Source organism: Podarcis liolepis (assembly GCF_965112155.1).
Source record: "Podarcis liolepis genome assembly, chromosome: 1".
NCBI classification, from domain to species: domain Eukaryota; kingdom Metazoa; phylum Chordata; class Lepidosauria; order Squamata; family Lacertidae; genus Podarcis; species Podarcis liolepis.
Window position 1 is genome coordinate 132,379,739 of NC_139554.1, and position 25,921 is coordinate 132,405,659.

General features: G+C 45.8%; 1 protein-coding gene and 1 long non-coding RNA gene across 2 annotated transcripts in view; one reads left to right on the top strand and one right to left on the bottom strand.

The window, feature by feature from the left end:
- Positions 1-25,921, top strand: part of LOC310693619 — a 159,279-nt gene that overhangs the window by 17,401 nt on the left and 115,957 nt on the right. The window lies entirely within an intron of this gene.
- FZD7 (frizzled class receptor 7) lies at positions 15,406-20,829 on the bottom strand. Its single transcript, XM_083473534.1, has one exon. It carries the CDS (start codon positions 19,879-19,881, stop codon positions 18,139-18,141), a length of 1,743 nt encoding a protein of 580 aa, XP_083329660.1. The 5' UTR covers positions 19,882-20,829; the 3' UTR covers positions 15,406-18,138.

Below are 25,921 nucleotides of genomic sequence, written 5' to 3' on the forward strand. Positions count from 1 at the left end.
ACTTTCTTTATGTATGCTACAACAGCAGCAAGAATACTCATTGCAAAGTATTGGAAGAAACAAGATTTACCCACTCTGGAAGAATGGCAGATGAAGGTGATGGACTATATGGAATTGGCGGAAATGACTGGCAGAATCCGAGACCAGGGAGAAGAGTCGGTGGAAGAAGATTGGAAAAAGTTTAAAGACTATTTACAGAAATATTGTAAAATTAATGAATGTTAGAATGATGCTGGATAGAAATTAAGTGGTTTTTAGCTGTAACACTATAAGGGAATATGAAAAATGGATTACTAATAGGTAAAAATTTAATGTTACAATATTTTAAGATTAAAGATTAGGATAACTAAATAGGGGAAGGATTTGCTGAACTAACAAATTGAACTGGAATACAAAAAAGGGAGGCGTGAGGAGGTCCGGGAAATAGGCTAATGGAAAATAAGTAATGGAAAGATTGAGTTCTTTTTAACTGTTTTTTATTTTTTATTTTTATTTTTTATTTTTTCATTTTGTAATATTTTGAAAATTTTAATAAATATCTTTTTTTTAAAAAAAGCGCAACAAGCCCTAAACCTAGGGAGAAGTGGGTGGGTGTTCCGAATGCACACGCCGAAAGAGGGAGCTCTGGGTCATGTGCATGGGCATAAATAGATCCCTCGAACCGTTTGGACTGCGTCCCATTGGCCAGATTGTACCCAGCTTTGAGGGACCTACCAATCGGGTGTTGTACCACCCAATTGTACTCACCCACAACACAGGGTTGTCCAGGTCTCACCGCAATACGTCCAGTATACCTGAAGGAGCATCTCCACCTTCATCGTTCTGCCCGGACACAGAGGTCCAGCGTCAAGGGCCTTCTGGCGGTTCTCTCGCTGCGAGAAGCCAGGTTACAGGGAACCAGGCAGAGGGCCTTCTCGGTAGTGGCACCTGCCCTGTGGAACGCCCTCCCACCAGATGTCAAAGAGAAAAATAACTACCGAACTTTTAGTAGACATCTGAAGGCAGCCCTGTTTAGGGAAGCTTTTAATGTTTAATAGGTTATTGTATTTTAGTGTTTTGCTGGAAGCCACCCAGAGTGGCTGGGGAAACCCAGCCAGATGGGTGGGGTATAAATAAATTATTAGTATTAGTATTAGTATTAGTATTAGTATTAGTATTAGTATTAGTATTAGTATTAGTATATACGTGCCCTCTTTAAGGGAGGACCTGATTTCTGCCATCTGTTGCAGCACCTATAGCACGAAGGACCTTTTATCTCTTCAGTTTTGAGTTCTGAATGGGTTACAGTATTAATAATAATGAATGCTTCCACACACCTCTGTTTTTCCTCTTTTCTTGCAAGGAAAAAAGATCTTTCTTTAGCTTAGTTTAGATCTACATTTCTTGAGCTATGTACTGATCAGGCCCATTAAGTGATACCTCCCAGTTTATCTTTAGCAAAGACTCCTGCTCCTCTCTAGGAGAGATGTTTAAAGAGCCACTGTTATGTACTGAGTTGAATAGGATCCAAAATGCAGCAGTCTAATTGGTCCTAGAACACTAGGATTCAGAATGCAGCAGTCTGATTGGTCCTAGAACAATGCAGCAGTATGATTGGTCTGCAGGAGCCACCCAATCCAGCTCCAGGTGGAAGTGAATCCACAACCTGATTGGCCTACAGGAGAATCCCGGAATTAGCCAATCATGTGGGGCCCATTGTGTAAACAATGTATATAAAGCAGCTATTGTGGGGGAACTTCCATTCCTCCTCACCACTGTGAGCTGAATAAAGAGCATAAAATCCACTCTCGACTCTGAGTATATTTCAGCTACATGCACACACAAGGTTTAAACATGAGGGCTCCCAAAGGGTTACAATAGCTTTCGGCGGATATTAAATGTATCCATTCAAAGGACTTGCTGGGTAAACGGTCCCCTCCATCATCTGGACTTTGGTCCTCCTGAAATGAATTCAGGTCCAGGAATTATCCTCGCAGAGATGGGAAAGTAATTGTTGGATCCCAAACTGCCTCGCCCCCTGATGAAGTTTGCATATCTGTCCTCTGCGTTTGAATATATTCGCTTTATGGGAACGGAGGGGTACATTTCCTTTTACTAACCTTCGGGGGAAATTCTGGGTGGATGTTAAAATGAGAAGCAACGTGAACAAAAAAAACCCAAAAAAACAAAAAACAAAAACCCAGCTCTCAAGTGGGTCCCCCCCCTTTCTCATCCACCCACATAAATGCCTCTCAGTTCCAGACTGCTATGTGTACATGTCGAAGGGTGTCAAATGACATCCCTTTTACTGGCTGCCAGGTCTGCTGCTATGCGCAGCTCATAAAACAAGAACAGGAAATGCTGCCTGAAACTTCTACGTTTACAAAGAAAGAAGGATAGCATTACCAGGCCTTTAAAAAAAAAAAGAATTTTGAAAAATCTCTTTTCATCACGGATTACGTTAAAAAACAACAACCTATCTCTTCGCTTAGGAGGGCTCGCCTTTCTGAAATCTGACTTTTGCTTCTGGTAATCAAAGCTGGCTTTGAACTTGCGTATGGGCGCACACACATACATTTCTCCCTCCTTGAAAAAACCACACACACACACACACACACACAGAGCTTTACATTTATTTCTTTTTCGAGAATATGAAAAATTCCAAAGAAAATAGCATGCTCATAAAACGTGTTCTCCCTAGCAGAGAGCGCGTGTTGCGGTGGGGGATACAAGCCACCCCAGTGTTGCTGGGCGGTTTTGCGGAGTGACCCAGGCAGTGAATGGGTTAATTGGGTCGCTGGGGAGAATTGCTTGTTGCCAATTTTGAAGGAGGGGTCAGAGGTTTTAAATATTGGACGCCCAACTTTGGGCGTCCTCTTGGCTGCTTGCAGCGGATCACCCGCCCACCCTCCCTGTATTGGGGGGGGGTTGTTCGCTTGACCTTGCTATGCCTGTCATGGGGTCCTCTGCTTTGAGGCAGGGGCCTGGTAGGAATTTGTCCATTTGTCTGATTGGCTGTTGCCATTTGGTTTTGCCTACTGCGTAGCAAATCGTCACAACTTGTAAGGTTGGCGGTTAGGCATTGGTTCAAATTGGTTGGTGGAGGGGTAAGTGCCTACCCCTCCAATGGTGGTGCAGAAAGGGAATTCCGTTAAAGGAATCCAGGGGCTTGCCATTCTTTTCATCCTTGTCCCTGGCATCGGACTTGGGCCGTGCAAGCCACCAGGAGCATGAGGGTGAGAAGTGAGGGACTGAGGCCCAGCTTCATTTTCTCCCCAAAATTGTTTCCCTCACTGGCTTCTGCTGGAATCCAGAAGTCCTGTTCTGTCCCCTGGGCAAGGACAGATAGTCGGAACCAATGCCTAAGCAACCACTCACTTGGGTGTATTTAAATAAAGTTGTGGCCAAAATCGTGCCAAAAACCCAAACCAAAATTGATGTGTGATGTGTGAATTATTGGGGACCTCGACATGCAAGGAAACCGTGCTGATGAGCACCCATGTTTAATTAGCAGCAAGCTGCATTTTAAGCGAGTGTTTCTGATTATGATATTGATTTCCCCACCTACTCACCCCTTTTCTATTTTACCAATGCTGGAATTTTGGCTACTGCTCTCCTTGTGACGGCTCTGGGTTAGGGGGTGTGTGCAAGGAATTCTTGGACAGGGTCCATGGAAAGACACTTGATCTGGTTCAAAGTTTAGACAAACATTTGGGAAGCAGTTCAATTTTACTGTCTCCAGTTCAGACTCTCTTAAAAACAAGATGATTTTGGGCCAGGAACACGCTTTGATGTGTATGGGGGGAAAGGAAAGGAAAGGAAAGGAAGGGGGGAACTATTGACAATTAGAAGCCAAGAGAAGTGTGGGTGGCGTAAACTTCAAACGAGAATGTGCACATTTTTACGGCGGACAACCCAGTCATATTTGCTTTATTATGAAGATAGGTCACCAGCTTTGAGGTTCTTGGCCTCATCCTCGCAGATTTGAATATAGGCAGAGGATAACCTCAGAGCAAAAATATGTGTTAAGTAGATGCTTTCATGGTTAGCTTCCCCAAGTGAAAAAAAAGAAAAGGAAAAAGCCTTTGAACTTCCACAGAGACAATCTGGAGACTGGCAGCTTGGCTCCTCGCACGAACGTTTGCCCACTGCCAGGTAGATGTAAAAACACAAAAACAATTGAGGAAAGAATTGGAACCAGAACTGTTGTGAGCTTGTGGAACGCTTTAAAGCTGGGCTGCACAACCCCATACCCTCCAAAATAGCTCCGATGAAAACTGGGACATTTTTTCCATAATAATAATAATTTTACAGTGGTACCTCGGGTTACATACGCTTCAGGTTACATACGCTTCAGGTTACACACTCCGCTAACCCACAAATAGTGCTTCAGGTTAAGAACTTTGCTTCAGGATAAGAACAGGAATCGTGCTCTGGCAGCGCGACAGCAGCAGGAGGCCCCATTAGCTAAAGTGGTGCATCAGGTTAAGAACAGTTTCAGGTTAAGAACGGACCTCCGGAACGAATGAAGTACTTAACCCGAGGTACCACTGTACTATCTCACTGGGTTGCCCCAGCCGCTCTGGGCAGCTTCCAAGATATATAAAAACATAATAAAACATTTTTAAACCCTCCCTATACAGAGCTGTCTTCAGATAGCTTGGCGGGTCGGATAACTCCATATCGTCCAACATTTCTCCAATGAAAATAGGGACATCATTTCATGCCCTCCAGCATCTCTCTGATGAAAACAGGGGTGTCCTAAGGAAAAGCGGGGCATTCCGGGATCAAATCAGAATCTGGGACGGTTTCAGGACTGTCCCTGGAAAATATGGACACTTTGAGAGTCTGCAGTCTATAGGATCTATATATGCAGTGCTTTTGTTTTCTTAAAAAAAAAAATGTTGAGGGGCACTCTCATCTTCCTCCTTATGAGGAAATACTGCCCTCAATGAAATTATGAAAGTATTATGAAATATTGCCCCTCAATGACGCCAAACTTAGATTCACAAAATGTTTAGGGCTATGTGTACCCCTGCGTCCCCCCAGGAAAAAAGCACTGTATATATGTACAGTGGTACCTTGGTTCTCAAACTTAATCCATTCCGGAAGTTCGTTCCAAAACCAAGGCGCGCTTTCCCGTAGAAAGTAATGCAAAATGGATTGATCCGTTCCAGACTTTTAAAAACAATCCCTAAAGCTGCCATTTAACATGAAATTTACTATCTAACGAGACCACTGATCCATAAAATGAAAGCAATAAACAATGTACTGCAGCCACACAATCAATCAGTAGCTGAACTGGGTTCCACACAGTCACAAAAGAGCCGCAAAAGCAAAAATGCAAAATAAATAGCAAAAACAGACAGATCTCAGCGTAACGCTCCAAACGAAAGTGTGGCACTCAAATCAGAAGCGTAACACTCAAAATGGAGCACGTTCGGCTTCCGAAAAGGTTCGCAAACCGGGACACTTACTTCCAGGTTTGCAGTGTTTGAGTTCCAAGTTGTTTGAGTCCCAAGACGTTTGACAACCAAGGTTTTTGTTATTGTTTAATCGTTTAGTCGTGTCTGACTCTTCGTGACCCCATGGACCAGAGCACGCCAGGCCCGCCTGTCTTCTACTGCCTGCCGCAGTTTGGTCAAACTCATGCTGGTAGCTTCGAGAACACTGTCCCACCATCTCGTCCTCTGTCGTCCCCTTCTCCTTGTGCCCTCCATCTTTCCCAACATCAGGATCTTTTCCAGGGAGTCTTCTCTTCTCATGAGGTGGCCAAAGTATTGGAGCCTCAGCTTCAGGATCTGTCCTTCCAGTGAGCACTCAGGGCTGATTTCCTTCAGAATGGAGAGGTTTGATCTTCTTGCAGTCCATAGGACTCTCAAGAGTCTCCTCCAGCACCATAATTCAAAAGCATCAATTCTTCGGCGATCGGCCTTCTTTATGGTCCAGCTCTCACTTCCATACATCACTACTGGGAAAACCATAGCTTTAACTATACGGACCTTTGTCGGCAAGGTGATGTCTCTGCATTTTAAGATGCTGTCTAGGTTTGTCATTGCTTTTCTCCGAAGAAGCAGGGGTCTTTTAATTTCGTGACTGCAGTCACCATCTGCAGTGATCATGGAGCCCAAGAAAGTAAAATCTCTCACTGCCTCCATTCCCCCCCCCCCTTCTATTTGCCAGGAGAACCATGGTACCACTGTATAATATTCAGCTGACCACCGCTGGGAGGCAAGAGGGTTCGGTTTACGGAATGCTGGCTGATGTAGTTAATTTGTGTGTCCCCTTATTCCAACTTGTCTGTAAAAAAAGGAAAGGCAATCTCAGTGGTAAGGCACCGTCTTTGCCTGCTAAAGGTCCCAGGTTTTAGTCCCCGTCATCTCCCAGTAGGAAAAGGTTCCTTGCCCGAAGATGTGCTTTGTCAGTACTGACAAAACTGAGCGAGATGAATCCCGTGGTCTGTCTTGGGATATGGCCGTTTCCTGTTCTCCCATGAGAGGGCATTAAAGTGATGATGGCATTCCACTGCTGGCTGCCAGATTGTTCCCAGCACCATGGCCCAGCAGGCACGAACTTTTCTGACCTTCGTACGAGTGACATGCTTGGCTGCCGGCAAGACGCTGCTTTAAATTCCTTGAAGGATGACTAGAAGTTAATTGTCCCTTGTCTGGGCTCAATGACATTTGGATAGCACAGCAAGGAGAGAATCGTCGTTTGGTGAGAGTGCCCTAGTCTTGCATCTTTTTCTAAGAATTTCTGTGTACGTTTTACGAAAACGAACAGAGCTTCCGAAATACCCTGGTGTGTCTCCAAGTCCACCTCCTTTTCAACTCAATTACTGGCAATCCTGAGTCACTACGAAAGCTTGTGAGCCCAAGTGGTTCGAGTAATATATCATGCATTTGAAATCAAAATGTTTCTGTAATTGTGCCATTGCCATTTGCGGTGGGAGGGTTGATGCTTTTCGATAAGGCACTTTGCTTTGCAAAAATAGGCCTGATGAATGATTCTGTGTGGTCCCGAAGCTTGAACGCCCCCTTTTTTTACCATCATAAAGGGTAAAGGTAAAGGGACCCCTGACCGTTAGGTCCAGTCATGGTTGACTCTGGGGTTGCATCTCGCTTTATTGGCCGAGGGAGCCGGCGTACAGCTTCCGGGTCATGTGGCCAGCATGACTAAGACGCATCTGGAGAACCAGAGCAGCGCACGGAAATGCTGTTTACCTTCCCACCGGAGCGGTACCTATTTATCTACTTGCACTTTGACATGCTTTCGAACTGCTAGGTTGGCAGGAGCAGGGACCGAGCAATGGGAGCTCACCCCATCGCGGGGATTCGAAGCGCCAACCTTCTGATCGGCAAGCCCTAGGCTCTGTGGTTTAACCCACAGCACCACCCACATCCCATTTACCATCATAAACCCGTCCAAAAAAAGAACACGACCACCTTGTCTACTTGCAGGCTTGTTGTTTAGCAGACGCACAACAATAGCAGGTTGAAATCCAGAAGATTCTGCAAAGTAAGTTCTGCTCAAACCCAAGACTGGATTTAGGTTTGATGAGGCCCTCAGCTACTGAAGGTAATGGGGCCCTTTATATGCCCAGCTGTCCTTTGTCAACAACAAATCGTCACTGTTTTTTTGTGCTGAATATATGCCATATGGTAGTTTATGGACCTAACAGGTATCGAAAGCCATTTGCACATGTTCCCATGCAACCAGTCCATGCAGAATGTAGGCACCCTATATACAGAAATGAGCAAACCAGTGATATTTTAGGGAGCAGGCAAGCAGGCGGCGCCCATGACTTACACCATAGGAGCCTACACAACACAAAACACTCTTGCTGTATGTAGGTTTTATTTTGTTTTTTATCTTATATTTTGGAAATGTACATCCAGGTTATTTTCCTTTATTTTTGGGGGGGCCCTCAAGAGAGGGGGGCCCTAAGCTATAGCTTGTTTAGCTAATACGTAAATCTGGCACAGCTCAAACCTGTTGTCTATATGTAAAACTCACACTGAAACAAGATTGATCTCGCCAAGCCATACTGTGACACGTTAGTGTACATTTGTTTAGGGATGTTAAAACCAACCTCATTTTTCTGTCCCACCACCCCACCCCCAGTCTTCACATCTGTATGTTTGCTACAATCCCAGTATTTGTTTTTGTTTTCATGCAACACTTAACACCAAATAAAAACCTACCTATATTCAAACCGAGTTGTGACATGGGCTTGGCAACCAGGTTGAACAAGCCGTTGCAAGTCAGAGTTTCCCAACACCAAGACGAGTCGGTTCACACTTGTCAGAAGTCAGCCTCGTAAGCCCTGACTATTTCATCTGTGTTTCTGCATTTAAATATATAAAAACCAGCTTTCTAGTACGGTTTAAACTGTGGCGGGGAGGGGTGAATTTTTGCCCTAGATTTGTGTTTTCAGAGACAATGTCCGAATTATTGTGGAGAATATGGATTTCAGAAAAACCCAGCCAGATGGGCGGGGTATAAATTATTATATTATTTCTCAGCGCTTATTGAAATTGGCAAAATTTTCTGGTTGTTTGGGGAAGGCCTGCTAATAATAATAATAATTTATTATTTATACCCCACCCATCTGGCTGGGTTTCCCCAGCCACTCTGGGCGGCTTCCAACAGAACACTAAAATACAATAACCTATTAAACATTAAAAGCTTCCCTAAACAAGGCTGCCTTTAGATGTCTTCTAAAAGTTTGGTAGTTATTTTTCTCTTTGACATCGGTGGGAGGGTGTTCCACAGGGCAGGCGTCACTACCGAGAAGGCCCTCTGCCTGGTTCCCTGTAACTTGGCTTCTCTCAGCGAGGGAACTGCCAGAAGGCCCTTGGCGCTGGACCTCAGTGTCCAGGCAGAACGATGGAGGTGGAGACGCTCCTTCAGGTATACTGGACCAAGGCCGTTTAGGGCTTTAAAGGTCAGCACCAACACTTTGAATTGTGCTCGGAAACGTACTGGGAGCCAGTGTAGGTCTTTCTAAACCGGTGTTATATGGTCTTGGCAGCCGCTCCCAGTCACCAGTCTAGCTGCCGCATTCTGGATTAGTTGTAGTTTCCGGGTCACCTTCAAAGGTAGCCCCACACTGAGCGCATTGCAGTAGTCCAAGCGAGAGATAACTAGCGCATGCACCACTCTGGTGAGACAGTCCGCGGGCAGGCAGGGTCTCAGCCTGCATACCAGATGGAGCTGGTAGACAGCTGCCCTGGACACAGGATTGACCTGTGCCTCCATTGACAGCTGTGAGTCCAAAATGACTCCCAGGCTGCGCACCTGGTCCTTCAGGGGCACAGTTACCCCATTCAGGACCAGGGAGTCCTCCACACCTGCCCACCTCCTATCCCCCCAAAACAGTACTTCTGTCTTGTCAGGATTCAACCTCAATCTGTTAGCCGCCATCCATCCTCCAACCGCCTCCAGAAATTCACACAGGACCTTCACCGCATCAAAGTCAGGCTGTGGAGTCATGAGGGACCGATTCCTGTGCAACGGAATCCATAATCCGGACTACATTTTGCCCTCACACAGAAGCAGTGTGCTTAATAAAAAAAGTGCCACCAAATCTTATACATAGACATAGGAGTCCCAACGAGTTCAACAGGGCATTGGTTCGAGCATGGTGCCAAGGCTGCAGGTTCGATCCCCGTATGGGAAGCGGCTTACAGTATTCCTGCATTTCAAGGGGTTGGACTAGATGATGACTGGGGTTCCCTCCAACTCTACAATTCTATGATTATTCTGTACAATTGCTCCTAGTCATTGCAGCAGCACAGCCCATTCCTGTACGCTTAGGCTGACCTCCTTGAAATCAGAATTTAAGCACATACGGTTGCATAGGGTTCAAGCCGTACTATTGCCACACAGTTTCCCACCCCCAATTTTCTCTACGCACGGCAAAGCTGCGTGTCCACAGAGCAAGAGTTTCCTTTAAAAGCCACACACACGTATACCCAACGTGACAACACTGGCTTACACTGATGCAAGAGACATGAGCTCGGTGGATTTTAAACAAAACGAAACAAAAAAAGCTCATGACATTACCCTCCAACCAGTTTCTCTGCCACAAATGTGCTGTGGTCGGTTACTGGTGAAAAGGGCCATCACATGAAGGTACAGTCCTTTGGTGGACGTGCCCAAGGATTAAGACTTTCTGGGAGATGATTTATAGTGAAATGAAAAGGGTATTTAAATATACCTTCCTGAAGAAACCAGAGGCCTTTCTCCTGGGCATTGTCGGCCAATTGGTGCCAAAGAAGGATAGAACTTTCTTTATGTATGCCACAACAGCAGCAAGAATACTCATTGCAAAGTATTGGAAGACACAAGATTTACCCACCCTGAAAGAATGGCAGATGAAGGGGATGGACTACATGGAATTGGCAGAAATGACTGGCAGAATCCGAGATCAGGGAGAAGAGGCGGTGGAAGAAGATTGGAAAAAAATTAAAGACTACTTGCAGAAATACTGTAAAATTAATGAATGTTAAAGGGATATTGGATTGAAAATAAGAGGTATTGGTAAAAAGATTAATAAGAATATGTAAATATGGATTGATAATGGTGGAAAATATATATTTATAATAGGTTAAGATCTTGAGTAAGGATAAATTAAAGGGCAAGGACTTGCTGAATCAAATATCTGAACTGGAATACAAAAAGGGAGGTGTGAGGAGGTCAGGAAACTAGTGAACGAAGTATAAGATACGAAAATATTGATTTTTTTTCTTTTTCTTTCTCTTTTTTCCCTTCCTTTGGTTAACTGTTTTCTATTTTGCATTTTTCATGTGTTTTGTTTTTGTATCTTTGTATTTTTGTAGTCTTTTTCTTTTTTCTTGTATTAGGGTTATTCTTGGTTTTTATTTTTTTATGTTTAAACTTTGAAACTTTTTATTGCTTGTAAAACCTCAATAAATATTATTTTTTAAAAAAAGAAAGAAAAGGGCCATCACAGTGATGGCCTCCTGGCTTTGGAGCAGTCCTCTTCTAGAGACATAATTAATAATAATAATAACAACAATAATACCCCGCCCATCTTCTCTGGGCGGCTTCTAGCAGAACATAAAAAATAACAAAATGTCAAACATTAAAACTTCCTGATACAGGGCTGCCTTCAGATGTCCTCTAAAAGTTGTGTAGTTCTTTATCTCCTTGACATCTGATGGGAGGATGTTCCACAGGGAGGGTGCCACCGCCAAGAAGGCCCTCCACTGCTTGTGTGGCACCAGCAAAGACCTTTTTATTTGTGCGGACTTTTGAACTTTTGTTCATCTGCTATATTTGGATGCTGCTTTCATGGAGTTCCTGACCGTAGCTCAACATATTAGGGATATTAAAGTGTTTTTAAAGTGTTCATTGCAAGCTGTCCTGATAATGCGGTTGGAAGGTGGGGTGCAGATCTAAATAAATGCACAAATATTCCCACCTTAACCCCCCCCCCAAAACACAACCTAACACACTCTGCACTAGGGGTAATCAATGTGGTGCCTGTCAGGTGATGCTGGATGACCACTGCAGATGGTGACAGCAGTCATGAAATTAAAAGACGCCTGCTTCTTGGGAGAAAAGCAATGACAAACCTAGACAGCATCTTAAAAAGCAGAGACATCACCTTGCCAACAAAGGTCCGTATAGTTAAAGCCATGGTTTTCCCAGTAGTGATGTATGGAAGTGAGAGCTGGACCATAAAGAAGGCTGATCGCCAAAGAATTGATGCTTTTGAATTATGGTGCTGGAGGAGACTCTTGAGAGTCCCATGAACTGCAAGAAGATCAAACCTCTCCATTCTGAAGGAAATCAGCCCTGAGTGCTCACTGGAAGGACAGATCGTGAAGCTGAGGCCCCAATGCTTTTGCCACCTCATGAGAAGAGAAGACTGCCTGGAAAAGACCCTGATGTTGGTAAAGATGGAGGGCACAAGGAGAAGGGGACGGCAGAGGACGAGGTGGTTGGACAGTGTTCTCGAAGCTACCAGCATGAGTTGACCAAACTGCGGGAGGAAGTGGAAGACAGGAGTGCCTGGCGTGCTCTGGTCCATGGGGTCACGAAGAGTCGGACATGACTAAACATCTGAACAACAACAACAACATAGTGAATGGGGTGCTGGTGGTGAAACAGAGCGTTATTTTTAACAGAGATAATTCAGTCTTGAGCATGGAGTCGAATTGGAAAGACACAAAGCAGCTCTGAAACAGATCAGGCTGCTTCCCAAAGTTACAGATACAAGTCGAATCTTGCGGCTGGTACACACACCCCTAATATGAATGTGAGATAGCAAGACAGATACTTTAGGGAAGGAGAAGGCTGGAAAATGTCATTTATCTACTTGGATTCACTGCCAGTATTTAATATTACTGTTCCCTTGCTTATAAAAATATGCACTGGAATGACCAATCCGCAACAGCAGCTGAACATCAAGTTTCTAAGATAAATTCTGGAGCTGATCTGAAACATACATTTTTGAAATATACTGAGCAATAAAACTTATCTTTGCCTTGTGAAAAGTGGCCGAGTGTCTAAAACCATCTGGAGTCCTAATAAAATGTTTTATTGCAGCAAAATGGCATTTGATGTCAAGAATTCTGGGAGCAATGTTTTTATAGGAAGTTAAGCACAGGTCCTCTTATTATCAAGCAAAATAGTGATTTGAAATGTCAGCTTGGATAAAGGTGATAAAATGAGTTCATTGGGATTAACAGCATAACCCTCTACATACCTAAAGGGTAAAGGGACCCCTGACCATTAGGTCCAGTCGTGACCGACTCTGGGGTTGCGGCGCTCATCTCGCTTTATTGGCTGAGGGAGCCGGCGTACAGCTTCCGGGTCATGTGGCCAGCATGACTAAGCCGCTTCTGGCGAACCAGAGCAGCGCACGGAAATGCTGTTTACCTTCCCACCAGAGCGGTACCTATTTATCTACTTGCACTGGTGTGCTTTCGAACTGCTGGGTGGGCAGGAGCAGGGACCGAGCAACGGGAGCTCACCCCGTCGTGGGGATTCGAACCGCCGACCTTCTGATCAGCAAGTCCTAGGCTCTGTGGTTTAACCCACAGCGCCACCCGCGTCCCTTTACATACCTACTTGGGAGTAAATCCCACTGTTTGCAGTCCTAGTCACTTATCTGCAGCCTATAGGATACCCGAGTGATGATGCCCCATTGCTCTCAGTGCGAATTCATGCTTCAGGTTCTTCTGCCTTATAGAACTGAAGCAAACCTAGAGAAAAACAGACACAATGGCTTGGGGAAAAAACACCTTTCTGAACCAAATACTGTCAAACGTGACAATTGCTTGTTCCCACCCTCCACCTCCGTTTTCACTATTGAGAAAGCTCCTCTCTCTATACGCCAACATACCTGGGACAAAATTTAGGAAGTGGTCAAGTTTTTACAGCCTTTACAGGAAAAGGAAAAAATTGATCGTGCATTGAGCAAAGAAGGAACAAATGTTGAGACAGCAATATCCTCTTTTTTGTAGAGAATTACTTCATTTACAAGTAACTCTCCAGTGATGGGTAACTGAAAGACTTGACCACCATCTAATCTGTAGAGAAGTGTTGGCTTTCCTTTCATACCCCAGATTTTCTTCAGTAAACTCAAGGAAGCATACATGGTTGTTCTCCAATCCCCTGTGTGACCCACAACAACCGTGTGAGGTAGGTTATAGGCTAAGAATGGATCAGTTCAGGCCTGAATGGGGTTTTGAGCCTAGGTCTGTGTTGGTTCCTAGCCCAACAGTCTTACATTATACCAGTTTGCTTAATTTAGCCCTAAGTGTCAGATTGTGACAGTAATGCCCAATGGGTGAGCATGTCACAAACAGTGAGTCCCAGAATGCTTTGCAACTTGCAGGTTTCCAATGGCAGACAATATGGTTATAGTCTTTAAATGTTTTCGTTTGGGTGCAGCCAGTTTTGCTTTTGTTACAGTTACGGTAAGTTGCTATCGTTTTGAATCTTATTTTGAACTTAAATTGTTTTCTTACTTATTGTTAAGCCACCTGGAGACGTTTATGTTACGGGAAAGCATGTAAATTCTGCAAATCAATACGGAAAGGATTAACTGAAGGTATACTGTTGGGAAAACCACTGGTTTTAAAAAGGAATGAAGTTTAATTCTGCAAAGCATTTTGTGCCCTCAGCTGGTGGGATGGAAAGAAGTCCCCATTCAGCCACGATGCCCTGGGCTGGTCACTCTCAACTTCACAGAGTTGTTTTCATAGAATTTAGAGTTGGACAGGACCCAGAGGGTAATGTAGTCCAATCCTCTGCAATACAGGAATCTTTTGCCCAATGAGAGGCTTGAACCCCAAAATTTAAGAGTCCCATGCTCTAACAACTGAGCTAAACTGCTCTCTACAGGAAAGGTGGGCTTGAAATGTGAAACTGTGGCTCCCCAAAATGTTGCTGCACTACAACTTCCATAATTTGTGGCCACTGTTTAGGGAAGTTTTTAACATTTGAGGTTTTATTGGTTTTTTAACACAGTCGTACCTCGGAAGGCAAACGGAATCTGTTCCGGAAGGCCGTCTGACTTCCAAAATGTCCGGGAACCAAGGCGTGGCTTCTGATTTGCTGCAGGAAGCTCCTGCAGCCAATCGGAAGCCGTGCCGGACTTTCGGGTTCCAAAGAACGTTCGCAAACTGGAACACTCACTTCTGGGTTTGTGGCAAAAACGTTTGACTTGCAAGGCGTTCGAGATCCAAGGTACAACTGCATTTTGCTGGGAGCTGCCCAGAGTGGCTGGGGTATAAATTATTATTATCATTATTGCTGCTGCCATGCTGCCTGGGGCTGATGGGAACTGGAGTCCAAACCACCCAGAGGGCCATAAGATGCCCATTCCACTACTAAATACATCAATTGAAAGATGACCACAAAGTCCTCAGCATGCTGATTTGGTAGGAATTCCTCTATGACTTCAGAGAGATAAGATTACCAGTAAGCAGTCTAGGACTGCTAGCTCTAACCTACCCTATTGGAAGCTGGCCCTCTTCAAAATAATTTGAGTTTAGTCTCAGGCCTGAATATCCCGGATTGTGCAGCCTGACCCAATCTAGTCATAATTTTTAAATAAATACAAATGGCATAAACCCACACAAGGGCTTTTGCTAATGCAAGAAGTTCCCCCTATTTCCTTGCAAGCCACCCAAAATTGGCTCTGGGAGAGTTTAGAACCCCCAGAATAGCATCCGGGGAGAGGAGGGAGGAATAATATTATCTGGCAAGCCAAAAAGCTTGAGCTGATGGAACAATTGCCACAGCACTGCACTGCAAGAACGATGCTTAGCAGAATGATGCATAGTTTGACGCCACATCCATTAAGCATTTAAGACACCCAATAATAAAACAATGAGGCAGGGGGAAAGAATATGAGAAGATAGAACTGTAAAAAAAAAAGTTATATTGTATTAAAAATCCATTTATTTTTGTGTTCTGTACATATGAATGGGTCTTACACAGACCATTTGAAGACAAAAAAGTAAATAAAAACATAAATACATATATATATTCTTACAAAATGTCAGATTTACAAAATATACATCTTGTACTTTTAGCTGGTCTTATTATCTTAAAAAAAAAAACCGGGATCTCTGAACCAGGGAGACAAAACATACTGCAAAATTACTGGGGTGGGGTTTTTTCTCTTTTGCTGCCTCATTCCCAAACACTACGCCCTGCACACACTCACCACCCCGACGACTTTCCCTTTCCAATACTTTCTATTTATTTAAAAACTTGGATCTCCGTTCATACATATAAAGAAGAAAGTTATTACAGCCATAGAAAGGGGAAATGGAAGCAGAGCTTGCTAAAAAAGCCTGCCGTTCTCCAATTAGTCTTTCAAGCAAAAATAAATTCAAACCCCTTAGGTTCACAGAAAGCTTAAAAAAAGAAAGAAAACCCCTTAATTTATCTATGTATGAAAAGGTCAATTTAACATAATTTAAGAGACTTGAGAGCACTGGAACATTTCAGAAAGGAACATGAAATGCTTCTGAAGTAAAACTTAATTTATTTCGATGAATGGCTGTCTGGAGAATTTCACATATGATGATGCTGTGCTGAAAACACCCTTTCCCTTCTTATTTCAGAAGACTTTCTATTTAACAAGGTTCAAGGAAAGAGACTGACAGCTCCACCCTATACTGGTCTACTCAGAAGTATTCCTTACTCACAGAATACAGCAAGGCAGACTCTGAACATGTACTTATTATGCTTTTTTTAAAAAAAGAACTGCCCAGTTTAGGAAGAAGAGAAACCAGCAGCTGCAGTTTACCATTCATTTAACAGCTTGAGCACAACCCCAAAAATTAGCTGTTTGGGACATGTCATCATTCCCCATCAATGGGACTCAAGATAGAGATGATTAATTACAGGCCACTCGGATCCTAAGTAAGCACCACTGTGTGGAACTTTTTTTTCCTGGTTATGTGTGCACAGGTTTGTGGCCTTACGACAACTTTTTGCTGGATGGTGGTCAAGCACACAAAATTAACACATTCACTACAGAATAAGCCCCAGCGAACCCAGCAGAACCTACACCAGCGTAAAAATGGACAGGAGTGCACTGAAAGTCTCGTTGCCGATAAAATCTATTTCTCCATAATAATGGCCACAACCCAGCACAGAATTAATTTTTTAAAAAGAAACTAACACTGATTTCAACGGGCTTTTAAAGCCACGTGAACAGAGAACGGGATTTAGGTCTGGGCTGATAAATATCTTTCTGCTGCAGTTGTCTGTTTCAAAGTCTTTCCCCCTTTTTCAGTATTTAAGGGTGATCTCTGTAATTAGCAGAGGAAACTGCAGCCTTGTGACCAAGAGATATTATAACCGCCTGCTTTGCGGATTTTGATGTGGCCTGTTTTGTCAAGTGTTCCAAATTAAAACTCCCATTTAAAAAAAACACAACAACAACAGTGGGTGAGTCTCAGATTGAGTTAAACAGGAGACCTTTCTGAAACTTCCCTCTTGTGTTCATAAAAGGAATGTGGACCTGCCTGAGCCAGCGAGCTCCATGGCTGAACCTCAACAAATTCTTTGTTAAGTTTCCCCATAAAAAACTGATCCCATGCTTATGCCTTGGCGCAGAGAAATACACTTTTGTTTCTCTTTTGTCTCCACTAACAAAAGGGAAGAGGGTAAATCGCATTCTACTGAAAATCAACATGTCAATTCTTTTTTCAGAATCCTGCACAGAAAGCTCCTCTCCTCCCCCACCCCAGCAAGATACCTTCTGCCAAAGCAGGGATTCATTTGGGGGGGGGGACTTTTAAAGCTGAAGAAGAGAAAACGTTTTCTGCAGAGCCAATTTAACATGCATTAACTCAGGAGAGAAGTTTCACAGAGCTCAGTGAAACTTAAACAGGGAAATCCTAAACGGGTCTACTCAGGCAGAAGACCCAATGGGGTCTTACTCACAAGTAAGTCTATAGAGGACGCTAAAATCCTATGCACATACTTACTTAGGAGTAAGAGCCTTGAAATTAAAGGGATGGCTTTCTGAGTAAGTCATGCAGAGGATGGAACTGAAGATTCCTAAAGAAGTTTGCAGACAGAAAGACACAGAAAACAGAAGTACAGGGAGCAAGACTTCCAATTTGCAGCGTTGTCTGAGAAAAATAAAATCCGCCAGGATGCAGTTGACAAAGGCTGTGAATCAGGACTCTGGATTTGGGGTGGGGGAGTTAGGAACTTCCAATCTGACAGCACATAAATCCACAAATGTGACCAATTTTTTTTGGGGGGGGGGATATATTGCTTTTCTTCCCTTTCCTATGCTGTCTCCCCAGCTTCTATCCCTGGCACAATCCCAATATTTCCCTTTGAACAGATACTGCAGCACTTTAAAAAAAGGGGGGGGATGGGAAGTAAAGAAATTCTCACAGGGTTAAGAAATTTACTGTCCCGAGGAGCAGTCTTAAGAAGGACACTTAATCTTCAACTCTTCAACTTGGCCAGCCTGCAAGGCGAAACAAGCCAGCAACCATCTTTATCTTTTTGGTGGCAAGAAGAAGAGGCAGAGTTTGAAGGAAAACAGCAGGCGTCTCACCAGTTTCCTGCTACAATCAAGTCTTCTCCACAAGAAGCAAGAGAGCAGCTTTGGGAAGACAGCCTGCCTGGGACGGAAGAGGCTCATACCGCCGTCTCCCCTTTGCTCCCGGTGCTGAGTCTGTGGTAGAAGCGGCGCCAGGACTGGAGGGTCTTGCCCGTCCAAATCCAGAAGCCGGTGGTGATGCCTACAACCATGGTCATGAGGTACTTGATGACAAAGACCGTGAAGTCAGGGCTCATGGGGGCCACCTTGGCAGGGCAAGGGATGGCGTAGCTGTTGCAGGTCTGCAGGAACCAGGACCTCTCCCAGGTGTCCCGGAAGGCCTGTTCGTAGAAGTAGCAGGCCAGCACAATGGTGGCCGGCACCGTGTAGAGGACGCTGAAGACCCCGATCCTCACCATCAGCTTCTCCAGCTTCTCCGTCTTGGTGCCATCGTGCTTCATGATGGTCCTGATCCGGAAGAGCGACACAAAGCCGGCCAGCAGGAAGGAGGTGCCGATGAAGAGGTAGACGAAGAGCGGAGCCAGGACGAAGCCCCGCAGGGCATCCACGCTGTAGATGCCCACGTAGCAGACCCCACTGAGGACATCTCCGTCCACCTGCCCCATGGCCAGGATGGTGATGGTCTTGATGGCCGGCACAGCCCAGGCGGCCAAGTGGAAGTATTGGGAGTTGGCCTCAATGGCTTCGTGGCCCCACTTCATCCCGGCCGCCAGGAACCAGGTGAGCGAGAGGATGACCCACCAGATGGAACTGGCCATGCCGAAGAAGTAGAGGATCATGAAGAGAATGGTGCAGCCCTCCTTCTTGGTGCCTTGCACCACCGTGCGGTAGCCGTCCTCGGAGAAGCGTTCCACGCACACCACCTTGTCTTCCAGGACGAAGCCGGCCACGTACGCCATGGCCACCATGAAGTAACACCCCGAGAGGAAGATGATGGGTCTCTCCGGGTAGCTGAAGCGCCGCATGTCCACCAGGTAGGTCAGCACGGTGAAGAGCGTGGAGGCGCAACACAGCACGGACCAGATGCCCACCAGCAGGCGGGCAAAGCGGACTTCCGCCTCTTTGAAGTACATCAGCCCGTGGGGCAGGCCCGGCTCACAGGGGGCGCCACAGTCCCTCTCGCCCAGGAAGCGGTAGCCCAGGTAAGGGGGCACCTTGAGCTGGCGGGGGCAGGAGAAGGCAGAGCTGGAGGGGGGCAGAGGGTGCGACGGGGGGTCGGGCAGAGCGGGAGTGGGCGTGGAGGCGGCGGCGGGGGGGTAGCCGCCCCCGGGGGCGCCGCCCGTCCCCCCCGAGGTGTCCGAGGTGTTTTGGCCCACGCAGATCTCGTCGGCGCCCTGGACGGGGAAGTTCTCGCAGCGGAGGCGCTCGGGCCACTGGAAGCCGAACTTGTTCATGAGGGCCTCGCAGCCCTGGCGCGCCCTCTCGCAGAGCGAGCGGCACGGCGGGATGGCCCGCTCCAGGACGGTGCAGACGGGCGCGTACATGGAGCACAGGAAGAAGCGCAGCTCGGGCGAGCACTGCACTTTCACCAGCGGGTAGAACTGGTGCACCTCCAGGCCCGCGTCCTCCTGGCTCGTGTGGCCCAGCAGGTTGGGCAAGATGGTCTGGTTGTAGGCGATGTCCGTGCACAGAGGGATGGAGATGGGCTGGCAGAAGCCGTGGTCCGGCACCGAGATGCCCTTCTCGCCCTGGTAAGGCTGCGCCCCGGCGCCCCGAGGGAAGCCCCAGACCAGGGCGCACCAAGCCAAGGCCCAGAGGCCCGCGGCAGGAGGAGGAAGGGGCGCCGCCCGCCTCCCGCTCGACGCCGCTCCCCGGCCCATGATCCGGCGCAGCGGCGGGCAGCCGAACACGCGCGCACCCGGGAGAGAAGCGCGGAGCACCAGGAAGGTCTGCGCAGCCCGGCACCGCGGGGCTCCCAAGGCAAGAGCCGCCGGACCTCCGCGACTTTCCTCCAACGGGGCGAGCTGCAAAAGGGGTCAGGCGGCGGCGGCGGGGCTGGCTCGCTCGCTCCTGCAGCCGCCTGCTCTCGGGTGGGGGAGGCGGGAGGGGCGGATCGCTCGCTAAAGGGCTGTGCAGGGATCCGTCTGCGGAGCAGCCAAGACCGGCAAGCCTCTCCGCGTTTGCCTCGCCTCCGGAACGGGTCTTTCCAACACTCAAAACACACGCCTCGGTTTGTCCCAAAAGTACCTGGTTCCCAACGAAATCGCAAGGGCTGGAGTCTTTTTTTCCCCGCCGCGCGAAATCAGTCCATAGGGGTTTTCTTCCTTTTTATATATAAAAAAGTTTCATTGGAGGCGTCGGGTGTGGAAGAACAAGTCCTTGAGAAAGTCCCTCCGTGGCAATTTCGCTTGCTCTCCGTTCCTTTAAAAAAATATATAATGCCTGGGATTTTAGGCTTCAGAGTTAAACCGATTACGATTGCTTCTCCCGCTTGATCCGCGCATTTTACTCCAGGGGCTTTTCAGTAATTTTTTAAAAATCCAATTACTGCGTGGTTCCTCCGCCCCGCGCTGACTCGGCTGCTTCTTCGCACGCTCTCGACACCCGGGTTTAAGAGGCAGCCGAACAGATCCCGCCGGCGCCCCCGCGCTTGGCAGATGCAAGCCGTCTCTCCGGCGGCTGGAGCGGCCGATGGAACGCGCCTTACAAAATGAGGAGGAGGCGGGGGAGCGGCAGAAAAGGGAAAGGACGCATTTATGCCCGAGCGTTCCATGGAACGCCGCCCCTTCCCCATTCACAAACCGAGCGGTGGGCGGGGCCACGCTATCCCAGCCCCTGCCAATGGCGCGGTCTGTTGTCTCCGCAGCTCTGCTTACGATTGGCTGGGAAGATAAAAGGGCTCTGAGGGGCGGGGAGGAATGTGGGCGGATCCCGGGCGGTGGGATTCCTCTGCTGAAAAGTTGAAAGAAACTTTCTCTGAGGCTTGAATGGACGGCGCGGGGGGCGGGGCGGGGGCGTTCAAAGAGAGCCCAGGACGAGATCAGAGCGGATGAGGTCACATCAGATGTACAACGTTCCTGATGTTGTCCCGTTCCTTTCCCAGAAATGAATTTTTTTCCGAAAACACCACTGCTGCGTCCCTCCTCAAACGTCCCCAGTAGGTAAGATAGGAACCCAGACTCCAGGTGGTCTGAAACTGCGTCCCGATTCCACGAGTCTTATTTAAACCCTCCTAGTGAAAGGAATGTGACTTATTTTATATGTAAGCGCTTTAAAGACCAGGATGTTTAAAATAATAATTGTACACCCTTTGATTTTTAAAGGGAGAAAGGATAATTATCAAGAATTCTGCAGAGTATACAGATTTTAAGGGGTTTAGTTGCATAGTGTCCGACTCTTCGTGACCCCCTGGACCAGAGCACGCCAGGCACTTCTGTCTTCCACTCCCTCCCGCAGTTTGGTCAGACTCATGTTTGTAGCTTGACTAAACGACTAAACAACAACAAAGTTGCATAGCAGATATGTCTCCTTGTAACTGTCCAAATACAGTGGTACCTCGGGTTACATACGCTTCAGGTTACAGACTCCACTAACCCAGAAATAATACCTCGGGTTAAGAACTTTGCTTCAGGATGAGAACAGAAATCGTGCTCGTGCGGCGCGGCGGCAGCAGGAGGCCCCATTAGCTAAAGTGGTGCTTCAGGATAAGAACAGTTTCAGGTTAAGAATGGACCTCCAGAACGAATTAAGTACTTAACCTGAGGTACCACTGTAATTATTTTGAGGGCAGTGTATGTCCATCTAAGGGAGAGGCCAGTGTATAGCACACAGCTTTACTGCCTACTCTTGAGTAGCCATGAAACTCAGTGGGAATACTTAGCACTTGTTTTATGAGTGTTTTAGTTGCGCAAAAATGTTATTCACACACCACAGCAGCTGCTACTAAATGCATACACAGGCATTCGTTCGGTTTAGTCGCTTCAGGACAGATTTAAATTCAAATGCTCTGAATTGTGCAACTTCAACGGAAATTCTTTTTTTAATCACATTTTTTATGGCCGGGACATTACCCTTCTCATAACACACCTTTTAAAATGCACTAAAGTTCAATATTTAAAGAAGTTCTGTTAAACTCTCCCCCCCCCCGAAAAAAATTCAGAAAAGAAAGTTGACATCATATTAAAGGGTGGAGCTGGTGTCTCATGAACTCCAGTGTGATATGCAATGCAAACGTAAGCACTTTTATCTCAGAAAGAAATCCCAGGAATTTACTCCCCAGTTAGTGTGTATAGCACACAGCTTTAATTAATCTGAAGCAAGCAGTACAGGCTAGGGTAGTTGAATTCGAGGAAAAGGTGCCAGGAAGATTTTCTGGGCCCAGGACACTGTATGTGGATTGGGTTCCCTTCACCTCTCACAAAAAGAGGATTCAGATTTGCATTATAGTTTTAATTCACAGGGACTAGAAACTTACTTTTTTTAAAGATGGGTGGAGCTCAGAGTCTGATTTCCTTTGTTGGCTTTGGGTCTGGTACAGCAGTACCCCCCCCTCCCTGCCCCACATCTCTGATTTCAGGGACTACATAATTATGCAGTCTATTTCTTTTCATTCCATAACAATGAATTGGTGGGAAAGGCTCTCCCCTACACTCCATTCACTTCTATGGAGGGCGGGGGAAGGGCTGCCGTCAGGAGCAGCCTTAAGGACGAATGCCAGCGGTCCCTTCTGCTGTTTACAGCAAGATGCAAACGACAAATGGCCAAATTTGAGTCTGTTTGAGTTCACCCTTCCCATAAGCTGCTGTCCTAACCACATTTCCTAGAGCGGAATTAAGGAACCCATTTCAATGAATCAGAGCGCTTACGAGTAGACGTGGTGTTATTTAGGATATAGTACGGCGCTGTGGGTTAAACCACAGAGCTTAGAACTTGCCGTTCAGAAGGCCAGTGGTTCGAATCCCCGCGACGGGGTGAGCTCCCATTGTTCGGTTCCTGCTCCTGCCCAACTAGCAGTTCGAAAGCACATCAAAGTGCCAGTAGATAAATAGGTACCGCTCCGGCGGGAAGGTAAACCGCGTTTCCATGCGCTGCTCTGGTTCACTAGAAGCGGCTTAGTCATGCTGGCCACATGACCCAGAAGCTGTATGCCGGCTCCCTCGGCCAATAAAGCGAGATAAGCGCCGCAACCCCAGAGTCTCCATGACTGGACCTAATGGTCAGGGGTCCCTTTACCATTACCTTACTTTGGAGATCTGAAAAACTTTAATGGCTTGGCTTTTCACGGTTTGCCCAACGTTGGATAAATTCTGGTTCTGGGGTATGGAAGGAAGCAAAATTCGCCTGTGGGTTCCAATGTGAGTGTGGTTAAGGAACTGCAGTTGTTACGCATCTGGCTTCAGCCTCTTGGTTTGGTAAGAAGGGCAGGGAAATAACTCTTGGAACAACAACATTTATAAAACACCCACATCCACACCCCAGAACAAAACATCATATATTCTTACGTAAGTAGCTGCTTAACCTCAGCAACTAAAACTGCACACCACAACAGCAACAGAGTTTGTGGAAAACACTTGAGTCTATTTCATGAGTCTTCAGGGAAAGGAAGTTATGTCTGGACGTAACCTCTGGGAAGCGTCAAGTGATCCGCAATGTTTTAACATCATGGCTCAGTTGTGCTGCGGGGTTAAGAACTGCTGTTTTGTTTTTATTTTATTTGTCAAATTTTTAAAATTAGTTTTCACAACATTATAAACAAACAGATAAGACAAACAAACATAAATCATAGCCTTATTGAAAATTACACGTATTAACATTAAGTGACTTCCTCGCTTCCCCTTCGTTAGATTTCATTGCATATCATTTTAACGGTTTTCCAAATCACAGTTCTTATAAAATTTAACTTAAACATTAACATCCTTAGATCTTCACATTATGAAATTAAACATAATAATTTATCACTTAACAGAAATAAAATCCTAAGCCAATTACCGGTAAGTATCTGCAAGCTGTTTTCAGTTAATTTAACTTAACATATTTAACTAAGTAATCATTAAATTTAATCCACTCTTCCTGATACTCCTCCCTCCTTCTGGTCGCGGACTCTTCCAGTTAGGTCGGCTAGCTCCGAAAAATCCCTCATCTTCATCTGCCATTCTTCTATCTTTGGTAATTCTTGGGTTTTCCACTTTTTAGCTAACAAAATACGAGCAGCAGTTGTGGCATACAAAAATAATTTAACATTTTTCTTGGGCAATTCCAAACCGCCTTTTTATCTGTAGATCTCAGGGCGGTTCACAGCATAAAAATACAAGATAAAAACACCAGATAAAATACATAGTTAAACAAGAACAAAACAAACCAATAAACCTCCCTTCCCACATCTCCACCCTCCAAAAAACACACACATTTATAAGGGGTATAACATGTTAACATGCCCTTTGTGGCTTAGGGCCCTCGTATTTACGGGACTGCTTCTCCTGATGTGCCCCTCAGAGGACCTTAAGGTCCATGAATAATAATAGTTTAGAGGTCCCGGGCCCTAAGGAAGTCAGATTATCCTCCACCAGGGCCAGGGCCTTCTCAGTGATGGCTCCGACCTGGTGGAATGCTCTGCCCCATGAGACCAGGGCCCTGCAGGATTTAACTTCCTTCCGCAGGGCCTGTAAGACAGAGCTATTCCGCCTGGCTTTCAATCTGAACTTAGCCTGATCTTTTATTCCCCTTCCTTCCCTCCCCCTCCCCTTTTTATGAAGATTACCCACTCTGGGATCCCACAGTTAATTCCCCCCTGGTCTCCTCGCTGGCCCAAATAGGACTCATTTAGCCAGCTAGCCCTGGTGATCATCTAATGTTTATTGGATGGATTTCGTCCCTAAATTGATTTTTGAATTCTGAATTTATTGTTATTCACGTTTTATACTGTATTTTATGCTGGTTTTTTTGCATCAATTAAGTGTTTTAAATTTGTTGTTACCCACCCTGACCCCGGTTTTCTGAACCGGGAAGGGCGGGGTATAAATAAAAATGTATTATTATTATTATTATTATTATTATTATTATTATTATTATTATTATGTTAGTCAGCCAAAGGCCTGGAGGAACAGTTTTGTATAATGAAGGTGGCCACAAATGGGGAGCCACTGCAAAAAAGGCCCCGTTCTCGTATTCCAACTCTCTAGACCTCACATAGAGGAGGCACATGAGGCTGTTTATGAGATGTCTTTCTAAAAGGAAGGGTGCAAACAGCCCAATCCTCTGCCAGGCAACCAGGTACAGAATTGCAGCTTCAATAAATACAGATGGGTATATTAGGCAAGCTGAATCCACTAGCAGTATTCTTTAAAAAAAGAAAGAAAAAAGTTTAGGGTAAAGGCTAACATCCCTTTGCAGTGAATGTTCACCCAAATAGTGATACAAAATCATTGCAGACTCCCACCCACACAATTCTATTTTTGCCTGCCCCAATTGACATGCCGCAATATATTTTTAATGTAGCAGGATTTGACTTGCTTCTGGGCTGAGTGCGGAGAGAGAGAAAAAGCCTTGGCCTTTTTTAATTGTAGGACTCTGAGACACAACCTTTGTCTGTGGTTAAGCAGGGTTAGTTTTCTTTTTTAAAAAACACACACGTATTTTCACGCAGCCACAAAGCGCTTAAGTCATGCAAACCCATTTTATCAGCGTTACCACCAGTGACATACCAAGGATGAGGTATTCCAACTCGATCCATTGTGTTTAACTTCATTCAGTCCCTGAGAGTATTCGCTTCAGGAGAAGCTCCGGAGGGATTAGGATGAACCGGGCAATATCTGTCATCTGTGCCTGCACAGATTTCTTATCTCTATTTGCATTTCTGTTAAAATGTGTGAGGCACAATCCTAGGCATGTCTGCTGGGAACTGAGTTCAAGGGGCTTAGCCCT

Coding starts and splice junctions, on each gene's coding strand:
- FZD7 (XM_083473534.1), bottom strand. CDS start 19,881: ATGGGCCGGGGAGCGGCGTCGAGCGGGAGGCGGGCGGCGCCCCTTCCT.